General features: G+C 37.6%; 1 protein-coding gene across 1 annotated transcript; it reads right to left on the bottom strand.

Annotated features, from left to right (window-relative positions):
- Positions 1-10,105: 10,105 nt before the first annotated feature.
- Positions 10,106-11,112, bottom strand: LOC119537571 (olfactory receptor 10T2-like). Its single transcript, XM_037840092.1, is given in 2 exon segments — positions 10,106-10,516; positions 10,519-11,112. Coding segments are annotated over 2 exon segments (993 nt in total). The 3' UTR covers positions 10,106-10,117.
- Positions 11,113-16,178: the final 5,066 nt, after the last annotated feature.

Genomic DNA, 16,178 nt, shown 5'->3' on the forward strand with positions numbered 1-16,178 from the left:
TCAACCCAGCCTCAACTGCAGAATTAATTAACAAATTAATTAACTAACTTTGGGAGCTGGGGTGCTAAAGAAGGGCTGGGCTCCAAGAAGTGGGGGCACGTAAAAGCGGGCACCCATTCCCAGACTCCAAAAAAGCCATTTTTTTTTCCCTTACATTTTGTCCCTTCTGGCTTCTCACTGATCCCTTATCTCTTTGCATTTCAATAGCCCCTGGCAGGGGTGGAACTGAAGTGGTTGGAGAGTGATTGTCAGACAATAGCCCAAAGGTTGGAGAGTGATTGTCAGACAATAGCCCAAAGCATATCTTTAAATGCTCTATTCTGACACTGACAAAACTTCCAGGCTGAGGAAAGACTTTTAAAAGAGACTCTTTTTTTTTCCCCTTTTTTCTTTTTCTTGATTTCTTTTCTACTTTTTTTTTAATCTAAAAGTAATATATGTGGTTATTTTCTATTGGAAAGCCCAGGTTGAGGGACTAGGCTGGGCTTGAGGGGAGACAAGAGTACCCACAGTGTCTTTGAATTCCGTATTCACTACTGAAGGCCTCCAGCCCCATCTTTAATTGGTAACTCAGGCTGACCAAGGAATCTACCTTGAGAGGCCCCAAAGAGGAGAGAGGAGAAGGGAATAGTGCCCCTGAGAGACAACTGGAGGTCTGAGGATTGGGAAAGTGGAGGGAGGCCCAGCTCAACTGGCAGTCCTCCTTCTGGGAATTCAGACCCCAGGGGCTGGAATTCAGATTCCAGCTTCAGTCAGCCACGCCCCTGACAGGCTCAGAGTCACCAGGAGAACTAAAGTCTCCACACCTCCTTACACTGGTGGGGGAGCTGCGGGCTGGCCAGCGCCACCTGCTGGACAGGAGAGGAAAAGCACCAATTCTAAAGGCCTCATAGGAGGGTCTCATTCTCAGGAAAACTCCATACCCTCCCAATGAGACCTGGGCCTCACTAGACTGGGAAAATCTGACTAGGGTCGACCATATCCAAGGAGACCCACTCACAAAAAGGTTACATAGAGGCAGAGCAAGAAACAGAAAAAACAAGAGGGGAAAAATTCTGATCAACTAAATAGAACCTAAGTTAGAGGTCTAGAATAAGTTGAACTGAATAACAGAGGCCAGAGAACAAAGCCAACCAACAAGAAAACCACTAGGTAAAAGACAGAAAACAAGCTCCAAAATAAAATAATCAAGAGAATCAGATGCCTAGACAACTTAAGATAACAAGCCATACCAGGAAACACGAAAACATGGACCAGCCAAAGGAACAAACTAATAGCTCAGCTGAGACACAGGAGTGGAGGCAACTAATGCTAAATAAATTTGATGAAATGAAGGAAGATATAGCAAAAGAGCTGAAGGATATAAAGAAGACACTGGCTGACCATAAAGAAGAATTCATAAACTTAAAAAAACAAATGGCAGAACTCATGGGAATGAAGGCCACAATGGAGGAGATGAAAAACACAATGGAGGGACACAACAGTAGATTTGAACAGGCAGAAGAAAGGATCAGTGAACTGGAAGACAGGTCATTCGAATTCATACACACAAAAGAACAGATGGTGAAAAAAATGGAAAAATATGAGCAGGGTCTTAGGGAGCTGAGTGACAACATGAAACGCACAAATATACGTGTTATGGGTGTCCCAGAAGGAGAAGAGAAGGGAAAAGGGGCAGAAAGAGTAATAGAAGATATATTCACTGAAAATTTCCCAACTCTTATAAAAGACAGGAAATTAGAGATTCAAGAAGTACAACGTACCCCAAATAGAATAGATCCCAATAGACCTACTCCAAGACACTTACTGGTCAGATTGTCCACTGTCAAAGACAAAGAGAGGATTCTGAAAGCAGCAAGAGAAAAGCAATCCATCACATACAAGGGAAAGTCAATAAGACTATGTACAGATTTCTCTGCAGAAACCATGGAGGCAAGAAGACAGTGGCATGATGTATTTAAGATACTGAAAGAGAAAAACTGCCAACCAAGAATTCTATATCCAGCAAAACTTTCCTTCAAAAATGAGGGAGAGATTAAAACATTTTCAGACAAACAGACACTGAGAGAGTTTGTGAATAAGAGACCAGCACTACAAGAAATACTAAAGGGAGTGCTACAGGCTGATAGGAAAAGACAGGAGAGAGAGAGTTGGAGAAGAGTAATGAAATGAAGATTATCAGGAAAGGTAAAAGGAGAGGAAAAAATAAGATATGACATATAAATTCCAAAAAACAAAATGGTAGTAGAAAGTACTGCCCTTACAGTAATAACACTAAATGTAAATGGATTAAACTCCCCAATAAAAAGACACAGACTGGCAGAATGGATTAAAAAACAGGACCCATCTATATGCTGTCTACAAGAAACTCACTTTAGACACAAGGACAAACATAGACTGAAAGTGAAAGGTTGGAAAAAGATATTTCATGCAAACAACAACCAGAAAAAAGTGGGAGGAGCTATATTAATATCAGACAAGTTAGACTTCAAAAGTGAAACAATTAAAAGAGACAAAGAAGGACACTATATATTAATAAAAGGGTCAATTCATCAAGAAAACATAACAGTCATAAATATTTATGCACCAAACCAGAATGCCCCAAAATTCATGAGGCAAACACTGCAATCACTGAAAGGAGAAATAGATACCTCTACAATAATAGTTGGAGACTTCAATACACCACTCTGATTAATGGATAGAACATCTAGACAGAGGATCACTAAAGAAACAGAGATGTTGAATTGTATGATAAATGAACTAGACTTGACAGACATTTATAGAACACTACATCCAACAACAGCAGGATACACTTTTTTCTCAAGTGCTCATGGAACATTCTCTAGGATAGACCACATGTTGGGTCACAAAGCAAGTCTCAACAAATTTAAAAATATTGATATTATACAAAACACTTTCTCAGACCACAATGGAATGAAGTTGGAAATAAATAAAAGGCAGAAGGTCATAAAATTCACAAACATATGGAGGCTAAACAACACCCTCTTAGAAAACCAGTGGGTAAAGGAAGAAATTACAAGAGAAATTAGTAAATACCTCGAGGCAAATGACAATGAAAACACAACTTATCAAAACTTATGGGATGCAGCAAAGGCAGTGCTGAGAGGGAAATTTATTGCCCTAAATGCCTATATTAAAAGAGAAGAGAGAGCAAAAATTGAAGAGTTAACTGCTCACCTGGAGGAATTAGAGAAAGAACAGCAAACTAACCCCAAAGCAAGCAGAAGGGAAGAAATAACAAAGATTAGAGCAGAAATAAATGCAATTGAGAACAGGAAAACAATAGAGAGAATCAACAAAACCAGAAGTTGGTTCTTTGAGAAAATCAATAAAATCGATGGACCACTGGCTAGGCTAACAAAAAAAAAGAGAGAGCAGATGCAAATAAATGCAATCAGAAATGGTAAAGGAAATATAACTACCAACCCTGCAGAAATTAAGGAGATAATGAGAAGATACTATGAGCAACTATATGCTAATAAACTAGACAACTTAGATGAAATGGACAACTTCCTAGAAAAGCATAAACAACCGACATTAACTCAAGAAGAAATAGATGACCTCAACAAACCAATCACAAGTAAAGAGATTGAGTCAGTCATCAAAAAGCTCCCAAAAAGGAAAAGCCCAGGACCAGATGGTTTCACATGTGAATTCTACCAAGCATTCAAGAACGAATTAGTACCAATCCTGCTCAATCTCTTCAAAAAAATTGAAGAAGAGGGAAAGCTACCTAACTCTTTCTATGAAGCCAACATCACCCTAATACCAAAACCAGGCAAAGATACTACAAAAAAAGAAAATTATAGACCAATTTCTTTAATGAATATAGATGCAAAAATCCTCAACAAAATACTCGCAAATCGAATCCAGCAGCACATTAAAAGAATTATACACCACGACCAGGTGGGATTTATTCCAGGTATGCAAGGCTGGTTCAACACAAGAAAATCAATTAATGTAATACACCACATCAATAAATCAAAGCAGAAGAACCACATGATCATCTCGATTGATGCAGAAAAGGCATTTGACAAAATTCAACATCCTTTCCTGATGAAAACACTTCAAAGGATAGGAATAGAAGGGAACTTTTTCAACATGATAAAGGCAATATATGAAAAACCCACAGCTAACATCACACTCAATGGGGAGAGACTGAAAGCTTTTCCTCTAAGAACAGGAACAAGACAGGGATGCCCACTATCACCATTGCTATTCAACATTGTGCTGGAAGTTCTAGCTAGAGCAATTAGGCAAGAAAAAGAAATAAAAGGCATCCAAATTGGAGAGGAAGAAGTAAAACTTTCACTATTTGCAGATGACATGATTCTATATGTAGGAAATCCGGAAAAATCTACAGCAAAGCTACTACAACTAGTTAATGAATACAGCAAAGTAGCAGGCTACAAGATCAACACGCAAAAATCTGTAGTGTTCCTATACACAAGTAATGTGCAACAAGAGGAGGAAATCAAGAAAAAAATCCCATTTACAATAGCAACCAAAAGAATCAAGTATTTAGGAATAAACTTAACCAAGGACACAAAAGACCTTTACATTGAAAACTATAAGAAACTGCTAAAAGAAATTGAACAAGACCTGAAAAAAATGGAAGAACATACCATGTTCATGGATTGGAAGACTAAATATAGTTAAGATGGCAATTTTACCTAAACTGATTTACAGATTCAATGCAATACCAATTCAAATCCCAACAACTTACTTTACAGAAATAGAAAAACCAATAACTAAATTTATTTGGAACGGTAAGTTGCCCCGAATAGCCAAAAATGTCTTGAGAAAGAGGAATGAAGTCGGAGGTCTCACACTACCTGACTTTGAAGCATATTACAAAGCTACAGTGCTCAAAACAGCATGGTACTGGCATAAGAACAGATATACTGATCAATGGAATCGAATTGAGTGTTCAGAAGTAGACCCTCACATCTATGGACAACTGATCTTTGATAAGGCAGTGAAGCCAAAGCAACTGGGAAAGAGCAGCCTGTTCAATAAATGGTGTTTGGAGAACTGGATATCCATTTCCAAAAGAATGAAAGAGGATGTCCATCTCACACCTTATTCCAAAATTAATTCAAAGTGGATCAAAGACCTAAACATTAGCACCAAGACCATAAAACTCTTAGAAGAAAATGTAGGGCAGTACCTTAGAGATCTTGTGAAAGGAGGTGGTTTCTTAGACCTCACACCCAAGGCATGAGCAACCAAAGAACAAATAGACAAATGGGATCTCCTCAAAATTAAACACTTTTGTACATCAAAGGACTTTGTCAGAAAAGTCAAAAGGCAACCTACACAATGGGAGATGATATTTGGAAACCACATATCAGATAAGGGTTTAATATCCCGAATATATAAAGCAATCCTGCATCTCAATAACAGAAAGACAAACAATCCAATTAAAAAATGGGCAAAAGACATGAACAGACATTTTTCTGAAGAGGAAATACAAATGGCTCAAAAGCATATGAAAAAATGCTCAACTTCACTGGCTATTAAGGAAATGCAACTCAAAACCACAATGAGATATCATCTCACACCTACCAGAATGGCCATTATCCAAAAAACAGAAAATGACAAGTGCTGGAGAGGATGTGGAGAAAGAGGCACACTTATTCATTGTTGGTGGGAATGTAGAATGCTGCAACCACTCTGGAAGACAGTATGGAGGTTCCTCAGGAAGCTAAATATAGATTTGCCATATGACCCAGCTATTCCATTGCTGGGTATATACTCAGAGGAACTGAAACTTAAGACACAGACAGACATTTGTAAACCAATGTTTATTGCAGCATTATTCACAATTGCCAAGAGATGGAAACAGCCCAAATGTCCATCAAAGGACGAGTGGATAAACAAACTGTGGTATATACACATGATGGAATATTATGCAGCTGTAAGACAGAACAAAGACATGGATCGTGTAATAATGTGGCTGAACCTTGAGGACATTATGTTGAGTGAAGTTAGCCAGAAACAAAAGGACAGATTCTGTATGGTCTCACTAATATGAACAGATATTAATGAACAAACTTTGGGAGTTAAAAGCTGACAAACAGGCAACCAGGAGATAGAAAGAGGGCAGAGATCAGCCATTTGATGCTGAAGGACTACAGAATGTTTAGGATTGATCGCATAGATCCAGAAATAGATAGCATAATGCTGTGTGATGGTAGCACGGAATTGTAAGTACACTGAACAAAGATGTCTGTGAGTAAAGCTGCAAGAGGTGGGATAGGAGAATGTATGACACCAGAGGTAACGATAGATGATAAAGACTGGGACTGTATAACGTGGCAAAAACTGGAGTGGCCAATGACTGTTACTAAATATACAAATATAAAAATGTTTTTGCATGTGGGAAAGCAAATGAATGTCAACCATGTAGAAATTTGAAAAAGGGATGGTATTCAGGAAAAAACATAATCAAAGCAAACTGGAGTCTATGGTCAACAGTAACATTGTAATATACCTCCATTAAATGTAACAAAGGCAATATGCCATTGCTAAATGTATATGAGAAAGGGATATAGGGGAGTAATATGTTATTCTTGGTAGTGGTGTTATTTGCTGTCCTTAGTAATATATTGTATTGTATGACATGTTATTTTTCTTTTTAACATTTTTTCTTATTGCTAAAAAAAAAAAAAAAAAAAAAAAAAATTTCTTCTAGTAATCAGTATGTTCAAATGCTGATTGTAGTGATAAATGTACAACTTTATGATGATACCATGAACAACTGATTGTACACTGTGGATAAATGTATGGTATGTGAATATAAGTCTATAAAATTGTAGGAAAATATATATATAGGAGTAAAAGTGTTGGAGAAAACATGGTGAGAGCAATGATGCCCCACCAATATGGACTAACTACAATGTGTAAACTCAGAATTGAATCTTAGAACATAGCCTAACGTGGACACAATAATTGTAATAGTACCTAGATTGTAAGCTCTTACAGCAGTTAACTCTATCCCTGAATTGTAAGGCCTATCTCTAAACTTTGAGATGCTGATCCCCTAGTGTATGTTGTCACAAACATTGGGACTGGTGGTTTGATGTGCTGAGCCCTTGAGCATGGGACCTTGCCCTTATGAAGCACATTACCACAAAGGAGAGTCTAAAGTTGTATGTAATGGTGCCTGAGAGTCTCCCCCTGAGTACCTCTTTGTTGCTCAGATGTGGCCCTCTCTCTCTCTAACTGAGCCATCTCGACAGGTGAACTCGCTGCCCTCCCCCCTACGTGGGACCCAACTCCCAGGGGTGTAAATCTCCCTGGCAACGCAGAGTATGACTCCCGGGGATGAATGTAGACCCGGCATCGTGGGACTGAGAGTATCTTCTTGACCAAAAGGGGGATGCAAAATGAGACAAAATGGTTTCAGTGGCTGAGAGATTCCAAATGGAGTCGAGAGGTCACTCTGGTGGACATTCTTATGCACTATATAGATAACACCTCTTAGGCTTTAATGTATTGGAATAGCTAGAAGTAAATACCTGACACTACCAAACTCCAACCCAGCAGCCTGGACTCCTGAAGACAATTATATAATAATGTAGATTACAAGGGGTGACAGTGTGATTTTGAAGACCTTGTGGATCACACCCCTTTTATCTAGTGTATGGATGAGTGGAGGAATGGGGATAAAAACTAAAGGACAAATGGGGTGGGATGGGGGGATGATTTGGGTGTTTTTTTTTCACTTTTATTTTTTATTCTTGTTCTGGTTCTTTCTGATGTAAGGAAAATGTTCAGAGATAGATTGTGGTGATGAACGCATAACTATGTTATCATACTGTGGACAGTGGATTGCATATCATGGATGATTGTATGATGTGTGAATGTATTTCAATAAAACTGAATTAAAAAAAAAATTACTACAAAGCAACAGTAATCAAGACAATGTATTAATGCATATGCATAAACATATAGATCAATGGAACAGAATTGAGAGTCCAGAAATAAATCTATGTGTATATGGTCAACTGATTTTTGCCAAAGGTGCCAGGCAATTCAATGGGGAAAGAATTGCCTTTTCAACAAATGGTTATGGGACAAGTGGATAGCCACATGCAAAAGCATGAAGTTGCACCCTTGCCTCACACTATTACAAAAATTAACTCAAAATTGATCAAAGATTGAAATGTAAGAGCTAAAACTATAAAACTAAAACAGGAAAACACAGAGGTTAATCTTTCTGATCTCAGATTTGTGATGTATTCTTCCATGTGACATCAAAAGCACTAGCCACAAAAGAAAAAGATATATGAATTGGTCTTTGTCAAAATTAAAGACTTTTGGGCTTGAGAGGAAACTGTCAAGAAAGTTAGAATGAGAGAAAATATTTGCAAACCATATATCTGACAAAGGACTTGTATCTAACATATATAAAGAACACTTACAACTCAGTAATAAAAAGACAAAATAACCCAATTTAAACATGGGCAAAATATATGAATAGACATTTATACAAAGCAGATATTATAAATGGCCACTAAGTACATGAAAATATACTTGACATCATTAATCATCACAGAAATGCAAGTCAAAACCACAATGAGATACTACTTCACACCCACTAAGAACCATGGGGACAATGTGGCCTCAAAATGCCTTGACCTCTTTTCATCACTGAATTTCTCCCACAATCAACTTCAAAAATTGTACAACCATAGCCACAATCAAACCACAGCAATATAAGCACTTTCTACCTTTGTAGGTCTCACAACTTAGAAGCTATTTATCTTTGTCTATGCTCTAACTCAGTTTTAAAAGTATTTGAATTATTTGTTCCTTGAGGATTTGAACACATTAATTACGAAACCATCTGGCCAAATGCTTTGGTGGGACATAGGGCAAACAGCTCTTTGACAGATTTTTCATTTTTTTCTATGGAAATTGGTAGCTACAAATTTGTATTTTCTGAGTGGGCAATTTTATCAGTTTATTTTTTTCTAGAATTCATACATTCCAATCAAGTTTCCAAATTTGTTTGAATTATGTTGAACAAAGTTACATCAGACAGAGTTCTCCAGAGGAACAGAACCACCAGGATAAATGTATGTAAGTATATATAAAAGCTTTATTTTAAGGATTTGGCTCATAAAATTGTGGGGGCTGGCAAGTTTGAGATCTGTAGGGCAATTCAGGAGGCAGGAAATTCCAATAAGAGTGATGCTGCAGTCTTGAGCCTGAAATCTGCTGAGGAGGCTGGATGGAAATTTCAAGGGGGAGTTGATGTCGTAGTCTTGAGGTAGAATTTCTTCTTCCTGGAATCTTCATTTCTTTGGTTTTAAGGCCTCCAACTGATTGGATGAGGCCCATCCACATTATCAATGGCAATCTCCTTTAGTAAAGGTAAGGGATTGTAGATGCTAGTCATATCTACAAAATACCTCCACAGCAACATCTAGGTCAGTGTTAGACCCAACTGAACACTATAACCTAGCCAAGATGACACAAAATTAACTATCACAGTACTATTCTTTTAAAATGTTTTTAATTTCTCCGTATTGTGGTCATTCCCTCATTCTCGATTCTCACTTTGTGTGTTTATGCTTTCTCCCTTTTTTGATTAACTAACTGCTATTATTCTTTCTTTCCTTCCTTCCTTCACCCTTTACTCCCCACCCCTCATCTCCCCTCTCCTGGTCTTTTCTTCCTCCCCCCCACCCTCCCCCCCTTCCTTCCTTCCTTCCTTCCTTCCTTCCTTCCTTCCTTCTATCCCTCCATTCCTTCCTCTCCCTCTCTTCCTTTCTCTTATTATTTCTTAATAATATTAATAAATAATTATTATATCCTTAATATAATAATTTTATTTCTTCTCCAGGGTCAATTGCTATAATGAAAATACTGTGTTCTAAAACACATTTTGTTAAGTTTACCACATGTGTGTGTATTATTAACATTTAAAAAATATTTTTAAATGTTTAAAAAATATTTTGAAACTTCATCTTGTTTTGTACTAGGAAAATGGTGAAACCAGGATATATAAGACAATTAGACAATACTTTAATTTCTTTGTAAACAAAATGACAATTATATTAGAAATACTCCTCTTTCTCCACTTTTATTTATTAAAATTCTGTACATTTTCTAAATGTTCACAGCTTTTTTTATTTGCCATCTGAGAAATAAACCTATTTGCATATCCTAGTACTTTGCTTAGAGCTAGCTTCATTTCTTTGTTTCTTAGACTATAAACTATGGGGTTAAGCAGAGGTGTCAGCATTGTATATGTCACAGCCATTAGCATATCTTCATGGAATGAGTCAATGTTCTTTGGCCTCAAATAAACAAATGAAGCAAATCCATAGTGTATGGACACCACCGTGAGATGGGAGGAACAAGTTGAGAAGGCTTTATACCTCCCCTTTGCAGAGGACATCTTCACAACTATAGTTACAATGAAGACATAGGAAATCATGATTAAAATAAAGCTGCCCACCAGCACAAAAGCAGAGAGCTCTCAAAAATAACAAGTTCATGAAGGTAAGTAGAATCACAAGCAAGAGAGACCACAGGAGAGATGTCACAGAAGAAATGCTGGATGATACTGGAGTCACAAAATGACAAGCTGAATACTATGATGACAATGCACAGGGACACCAAAATCCCAACCACCCAAGAGGCCATCATCAGCAGAAAGCAGATTTTTCTGGTCATCAGCATGGAATAGTGCAGTGGGTTGTGGATGGCAGTGTAACGGTCATAGGACATAGCAGCCATGATGAAGCAGTTGTTGGCTGCTAAGCCAAAAAAGAAAAACATCTGTGTTGCACACTCAGGGAGAGAAATCATCTTGCTGTCTGACAGCAAGTCCACCAGCGTGCGGGGGATGATTACCATCGTGGTACAGGTTTCTGAAAAGGCCAAGCCACAGAGGAAAAAGTACATGGGGGAGTGAAGGTTGTGACTGAGCCTGATGGCCACCATTATGGACACATTTGCAGTCAGGATGGTCACATGGGAGAAAAAAATCACCACAAAGAGGAGTCCTTGCTGGTCTGGGACATTGGAAAAACCCCACAGAAAGAATGTGCTCACTGTTGTATGATTGCCCATCCTCCTGGTGGGATCAGTTACTCTCTCCCACAAGGTGCAGAGGTGCTTGAGGTCAATTCTGAGATGACTGCAAATACCTCCTCTGCACTGATGTAACTGGCCTTAAATCAAGTGACCCCAGGCAAAATCAAGACAATTCTTAATGAAATAGCCTGAGTAAGGGAGCTAAATGTACCTGGTTGATTCCAAGATCGGGGCACTGAGTGAGGATGAAAAAGAGTGTAGTAGGAAATTCTGAATAAATGCTATAGAGAAGGCTCAGATATCTTCTCATAGGCCCATCACCTAAACAATCTTTATTTTTTTTCTTTGCAAACAGGATCTGTATAAACAAGGGAATTATGAACAAAAGTGTTTATTTCCTTACCCACCAGATTTTCAAATGTTTTGTGTGATTTAATTGTAGCTTGGAACTTGGGAGTTCTTAATAATCCGTTGCTTGCATAAATAAAACCAATATGATACCTAAAAATATTCTAGAAAGGAGAGTAAAAATTTCTGAAAGGACTTTGCCATTTCTTTAATGTAACTCCATCTTCAGAGGCTCACCTCAGAATGTATTAGCTGTGAGGGTGATAATTATGGCAATGACTATGCCAGATAAATGAATTTAACATCATAACTTCTGCTTGTTTCCTATCCAAGGTAATAATAATGTTTTAGTAGTTCTTAAGACAACAGTTTTTAAGAATATTTCATTAAAGTCCTTTTCCAAATGCCTAACAGAACAGATTAGCTTGGAATTAAAACAATTTTGGAGAAAATATTTCATTCCAGAATGGCATATTTTGGTCATGATATTCTGAGAAATTTTTGAGATGTTAGTAGAACCGCCAGGACCTTTCCAGCTGATACACAAGTTAAGTGGTTGGCTTTGCAATACAGACCTGAAAAGAATCAACTCAATTTCCTTAGATCAATTTTGCAAGTGTTATTTTTATTCTATTGTCCATTAAATATCCACTCCATGTCGGCATAAAAGTGACATGAAGACTCATCATTTATGTCCATTTTAGTTTCAGTAACCATTAAAGGTAAAGGGAAAGAAAAATAGTAAGGAAGCAGGAGTGGGAAATGAAAGGATTGGGGAGAGGAAGAGAAACACTGGCTGGAAATTATTCTGTAACATCTGCAAAAATTAAAGACAGAAGAAGAAAATACATTGTTAGCTAAAGAGCTGACGTCTTTTATTTGTAGTACACTTGTGGGCAAAGAATACATGATAAGTCAAGTCAGGTAACCAGTACCTGCTCAATACCTAAAATGTGCCAGGTACTATGTTGGATGTTAGAGCTATCTCCTTTAATTCTCATAAATCTATATGGTTGGAATTTTCATTCTGATTTCACAAAAGATGAAAGTGAGGTGCAGAGTGGTTATGTGATTTTCAGAGGTCATGAATTCATTGAACTTAGATTGCCTGAATGGTTGTCCTGTGCCAGACAGTTCTATTCATGGGAAACACAACAGGAAGCAGACACACAGGGTCTCTGTGATGTGAGTGTGCATGGCTACTTTGGTTTATGGAGTCGAGGAAGCCTTCTCTAAGGAGATGTCCTAATTAAATGGAGAAGAGAATGACAATAAGCAACCAACATATAAATACCAGAGGGAAAGCATCATAGGCACAGGGAGCGGATGATACAAAAAGCCTAAGGTGGGAAATTCATCTGTCCAAGAAACCTTCAACCAACTACCATATGGCTTGGCTTTTAGGACCTCTCCACAAAGACTCTCTTTCCTCTGAAGGTTACCCACTTTACTTCTAAAGGAAAAACTTTTCCAGTCTTGTTGCTTCAGCTACCACTTACCTTACATGACTCTGCCATTCCAGCCTCCACCAAACAACAATCTCCAATATTCTTTGTTACATCTCTAATGCCTGAATGTCCTCCAAGCATTGAATACCAGATTTTCAGAACAGAATTGGCAATATTTCCCCACAAATCAGTTTCTTCCCATATTTCCTAAGTTAGTTATAGCCACCAGTGAGAGCTACTGACTCCATTTTTTACTCCTTTCTCATCTTCTACTCAATAAGTCACTTCCAAAATTCTTTTTGTCAACATCTCTATCCTCTTTTTTATTCTTTCTGCCATTTCCCTGGATATATCCTACAGGGTGAGTATGTTGCTTCTTTAGTTGTGTGCCCATTAGTCATAAATCTCTCACAAGTTTATTTAATGCACCACTCTGTGACCAGGCTATATAAAATCACTAATAGTGTCAAAATAGTGAGTAGCTAAAAACTGCTCACAGGATAAAAATCCAAATATCCCAGGGCATTCAATTCTCTTCACAAACTGATCCCAAGAGATTGCTCCTGGTTCAGCTTCCTCCACATCCCTTCACCTATCCGACAGTCAAATTAGACTGTAGTGCTCTCTATTTTCCAAAGACATCATGATCCCTCATGTTGTCCTCTTTGTCTCAAATTCCCCTCCTTCATTTCACTTCCTATCAGACTTTTACTAATTTTGGGGGCCCAGACTTGATTCATTTGACTCCTCATTCTATCTTCTTATCTACATTTTCAGGATTCTGTGATCCAAAACTGTCTCCTGCATTCTACTCTATCATTCATTTGATGTTTGCAACAGCCTCTAGTCTCTTTCTCCCAGTCCTATCCTTCACCTAATTTTCTATGTTAAATCTCTGATTATGCTACATTTCTTTTATAGACCTCTTTTGGATTCCCTAATATTAATAACTCCTAACTCTTATTCCACACTCCACTTACATAATCTTGTACATCTTCATATCTATTGAAAGCATTAAGTAACTGTTATGACTGTATATGTAATAAGAAAACAATGGCTTAAGAGAGTTACTTAATTTTCCAAAGGTGATACAGCTGGTAACTGGAGGGGCTGACATTCACAGCTAGATAGTGAGAGCCTAGAGACCCATTTGGTTGTCTAGGTGACCATATACCTTTCCTTAGTGCAAGTGGCTTAGCTTGGCATTCGAGGTCTTAACCTAGCCAGGCTCGGCTCCTGCCACCAATCTCTCCTATAAGGGGAAATCCCACTGTTTCCCAAAAACAACATGTCTTTTTGTTGCTCTTCAACTTAGCACACATTGTTTTCCCCAACTTGCTATGTGCTTCCTGCCCTACTCTGCCTGCTAAAAGCCTAGTTTTCTTGAAAACACAATTCAAATGCCACCTTCATTAGGAAGCCTCCTTAAACCTCACTGGCTATGTTAGCGATTTATTCTTCTGGATTCACATTTCATTTTATTGTGATGAAGTTTTTTAAAAGCTTAACTCGTATAATAGGGCAAACACCTGTTTTAAAATTTTGTATCCCCCAACTTTCACCTAAGCCTAGTGAGTGTAAGTTTTTGAGTGAGATTAGTTCATGACTGTAGGAATAAATGGAATCCCATCTTTTCCAGGAAACTTCCCATAATTATTTCTTATATACAGTTCCTACTTTTTCCCAATACACTGATTTCTCTACTTACCATTTATTTTATTTGGACATGTACAGAAGACAGCTGTCAGCTCTCTAAATAAGTTTTAAGAATTATGAGGGCAAAGCCATGTCACCTAGCAATGTGAATGTACATACAGATGCTTACTACATGTCTATGTAATTGAATTTATGAATGCTGAACAAAGAAATCTTCCCAAACTCAAGCAGTGGTTTGCTTAGAGCATTGAAGAAAGAGACTATCATTTTTCTCATTCTAGACACTACCTCAATTGACTGTAGTAAATCATACTTGACCTACATAAGTGGTCATCTACTAAGGGACATATCAGAATCACCAGGGAATTTTTATCAAAACTATACATCCCAACCCACACCAACTGCAAGTTTTTGGCATACCTCTTCAAGGACAGTAATCTCAAGGATATCAGGGTATGTGTAGTTGGAATCTTTCTCAGTAATTTTGGTTGACAATTTCTACTTTCATTATACATTCTTCTTCATATATGTTGATACTAAATCATGCTTTCCTCACATTATTTAAGTTCCGTGGTGATAAAAGATATGTCAGTATGATTTTATTTCTGTTCTTCCCAATGATCCTTGCAGACACTGGCGAGCAAAATGCTTATAACACTGTGTCAACTCTTCTATTTGTTTTGCCCCAGGCTTACCCCATTTCCATACCTGGATTTTGTCTTGAGTTTGCCATCCTACTCTCTGTTCTTCATACTGCTCCCCCATGCAGTTTTCTGGGTTCCAAATCTATCAGGAATAGGTAATGGAAAACACTTTTAATTTCCAGCTTATCTCTGCTAGTATTTTCTTCAGTACCTTCTAACCAGCTATTAATACCCACAGCTACTTGGTTAACAAAAGATATAGAAAAATGCTTGTTTAAAGAAAAAAAGACCCTGAAATTTCCACTTTCTACAGGAGAATTACCTTCTAGTCTTTTAAACTCCTGAAGTAATTATGCTGTAGGAAGAAATTATAGTTTCAGAACTCAAATATGGCTTTCTGCAATTCTTCCTATGATTTAATTTATGTCATAATTCAATGATAATTTTAAAGTGAATTTTCTCTGTGAATGCCGGTAATAAGTCTACTCTGTGTCTGAAATTATAAAGTCTCCTATAACATAGAAGGTACTGTCTTCTCCAATCCATAAGCATGGAGCTCAGTTCCATGAAGATTTTAATGAGAGCCCTAGGGCTACTGTAGACCATTATCTTGAGACTACTGCTCTAGATACCAGGACACTTGTGCTCTGTGGAGCTATCATCCAATATAATATCTACAAAAATGTTTTTTGAATCCTAACATACCATAGAGACTTTTCAGTGACATTTTCTCTTATACTTCTGAATAACAACTGAAATGACTGTCATTCAACTAATCAAAATATATCTTAGAATGGAGATGATTCCTTCAGGCATATTTTACTTCCTGCACAATACCATTTATTTTATAAGTCTGAAAATTTACCAAGTCCCTCAGGTCTCTTCTGTTCTATTCACAGGGCAAGGGAACAGTTGTGTTAAGAGAGACTATTGCCTGGGGAATCAGCCAGAAGAAGATGGATAGGAAGAAAATGAACACAAATCACTGTAATTGTTTTCTCATGAG

This window comes from Choloepus didactylus, chromosome 6 (assembly GCF_015220235.1).
Source record: "Choloepus didactylus isolate mChoDid1 chromosome 6, mChoDid1.pri, whole genome shotgun sequence".
Lineage (NCBI taxonomy): Eukaryota > Metazoa > Chordata > Mammalia > Pilosa > Megalonychidae > Choloepus > Choloepus didactylus.